This window comes from Micromys minutus (assembly GCF_963924665.1).
Source record: "Micromys minutus genome assembly, chromosome: 3".
Classification (NCBI taxonomy): domain Eukaryota; kingdom Metazoa; phylum Chordata; class Mammalia; order Rodentia; family Muridae; genus Micromys; species Micromys minutus.
The window spans coordinates 85604907-85607212 of record NC_137972.1 but is presented as its reverse complement, the minus strand read 5'-3'; the positions used below and the strand labels follow the sequence as shown (position 1 = coordinate 85607212).

The 2306-nt window shown below is 46.3% G+C and overlaps 1 protein-coding gene across 1 annotated transcript in view; it reads left to right on the top strand.

The window, feature by feature from the left end:
* Positions 1-1434, top strand: part of SUN1 (Sad1 and UNC84 domain containing 1) — a 3255-nt gene extending 1821 nt beyond the window's left edge. Inside the window, 6 exon segments of the mRNA XM_080914386.1 lie at positions 1-23; positions 26-228; positions 232-310; positions 313-462; positions 465-802; positions 806-1434. The exon segment at positions 1-23 is cut by the window's left edge and continues 536 nt beyond it. Of these exon segments, the coding sequence (XP_080770512.1) occupies positions 1-23; positions 26-228; positions 232-310; positions 313-462; positions 465-802; positions 806-826 (814 nt within the window). The 3' untranslated portion in view covers positions 827-1434.
* The last annotated feature ends 872 nt before the right edge of the window (positions 1435-2306 follow it).

Genomic DNA, 2306 nt, shown 5'->3' with positions numbered 1-2306 from the left:
GAAGTCACAGCTGTCAGACTGGCATTGACGAAGGAGACTGTACAGCTCATGTTCTCTGACGACCAGCAGGGTGGCTCCCTTGAGTGGCTGTTTCAGAAGCTTTCTTCTCGGTTCGTGAGCAAGGATGAGCTGCAGGTGCTTTTGCATGACCTTGAGCTGAAACTGCTGCAGAATATCACACACCACATCACCGTGACAGGACAGGCTCCAATATCTGAGGCCATTGTGTAAGCCGTGAATCAGGCAGGGATTTCAGGAATCACAGAAGCGCAAGCACATATCGTTGTGAACAGTGCTCTGAAGCTATACTCCCAGATAAGACTGGAATGGTGGTCTTTGCTTCGGAGTCTGGAGGTGACAGCATCCTAAGCACTAGGTGCTCTGAGACCTATGAGACCAAGACGGCATTGCTGAGCCTGTTTGGGGTCCCAGTGTGGTACTTCTCACAGTTACCTCGTGTGGTGACCCAGGGAATTGCTGGGCATTCAAAGGTTCCCAGGGGTACTTGGTGGTATTGTTGTCCATGAATATCTACCCAACCACATTCACCATGAAGCACATTCCAAAGACACTGTCACCCACTGGTAACACCTTCAGTGCCCCGAGAGACTTTGCAATCTATGGACTAGAAACTGAGTATCAGGAAGAGGGGCAGCTTCTGGGACGGTTCACCTGTGACCAGGAAGGGGACTCACTCCAGATGTTCCACACACTGGTAAGACCTGAGCAAGCCTTCCAGATAGTAGAGCTCCGGGTCCTGTCCAACTTGGGGCACTCTGAGTATACTTGTCTCTATCGGTCCTGAGTCCGCGGAGAACCCGTGTAGTAGAGCACTCCAGCCATGTTACATGTCTGTGTATACCAAGACGCCATAACACTGGACCTCACTGAGGAAGAGCACATGAGTGTAGGAATCTGTCAGTCACCCTTCAGTAAATGTGTGACGGCCATGAGGACATGTTGAGTCCGCTGTGACTGTGTGCGCATGCTCAGAGCCTGGGAGGCTTTTTTAGTTCATTTGAATGTATGGCTCTTGGACACTCCCTTTGATTTGGGGATTTGCTTCAATGCATATAGTCAAGAAGCAGACAGGCTGGCAGGTTTACAGGCTCCCGACAGAGGCTGAGAGATCTTCACTGGCCGTCCTCTGGATGTCACAAATGCAAAAGTCCCATCTGCTAAACCCATATGTTTCTTTCAGGGAAAACTGTTGCTCTGTTCAGTCTGACCTTTTCCAGGTTCCCTGGCGGGGAGAGGCTGGGCCTGTCGTAGACTGTCTGCTTTGGGCTGGGACTCCTATGATTCCCCAGGGAGTGGATCAGGCTTTCCAAAAGGGCAGTGGAGATATACACACCATGAATGGATTTCAGGTATGGATCTACCATTCCAGGTAGATCACAGAATGGACAGGAACCTCTTGAGATGTGATGCTCTGGTGGCATTGAGCTGTGTTGGCTCTGCCGAAGGGGGACCACTAAGGTGCCACCCTGTCCGGTGGTACTAGTGACCACCACTTTTAGTCTTTATCACGGCAGCACTTTGTACGCCCTTGGGTTTGCCTCTGCACCACTGTCAGCCCTTCTCTCTGACTCAAATCTGGTTATAATTAATATTTGATATTTCGACTTGTATAAGCAGACTTTCTAACTGATACATCATCTGGACACTTGAAGTGTTTAGATGTTTTACCTAAGAATTGTTACGTTTTATTGGTTAGACAGCCTTGGCAGGATACAAGCTCACCTGCTGGGGCTCAGAGTTTCCTGCATGTTGCAAGCAGTCTTTTGAGACAGTGGCCCAAAATACATCCCACTCCATAGGGTTAAAGCCACTGCCTGTGTGGCCAGATTGTGTGATGTGCACACATTTTGCATTCTCCAGGTTACATGCAGAAGTCATAATTTCTTATATTAAACTAAATTGGGGGTTGGGGTGGAGATATTTTGAATATTTATTTTTAAAGATGCAAGATAGGACTTTGTGCAATGTATTTTTGTAAATGCTTTTCAACCCTTGTCTTTGGTAGTGCTTCTACTGCTACCAAAGTAAGATGCTAGTGAGATGTTTAAATAAAAGAGTTAATTAAAAAAGAAACAAAAGTAAGCAAGTAAATAAATAAATAAAAAAGATGGAGGAAAGAGACCTTACTTTATTTTTTTATCTAATTATTGCATTTTATAAGGAATGAGAAAGTTACTGGATGTTTTATAGGTACCACCATTCAGACCTTGCTTACCTGAGGCAGTCCTATCCGAGGAGTGAGAACAAACAACCTTATTGAAATTCAAGGACAAATAGTGTGCAAA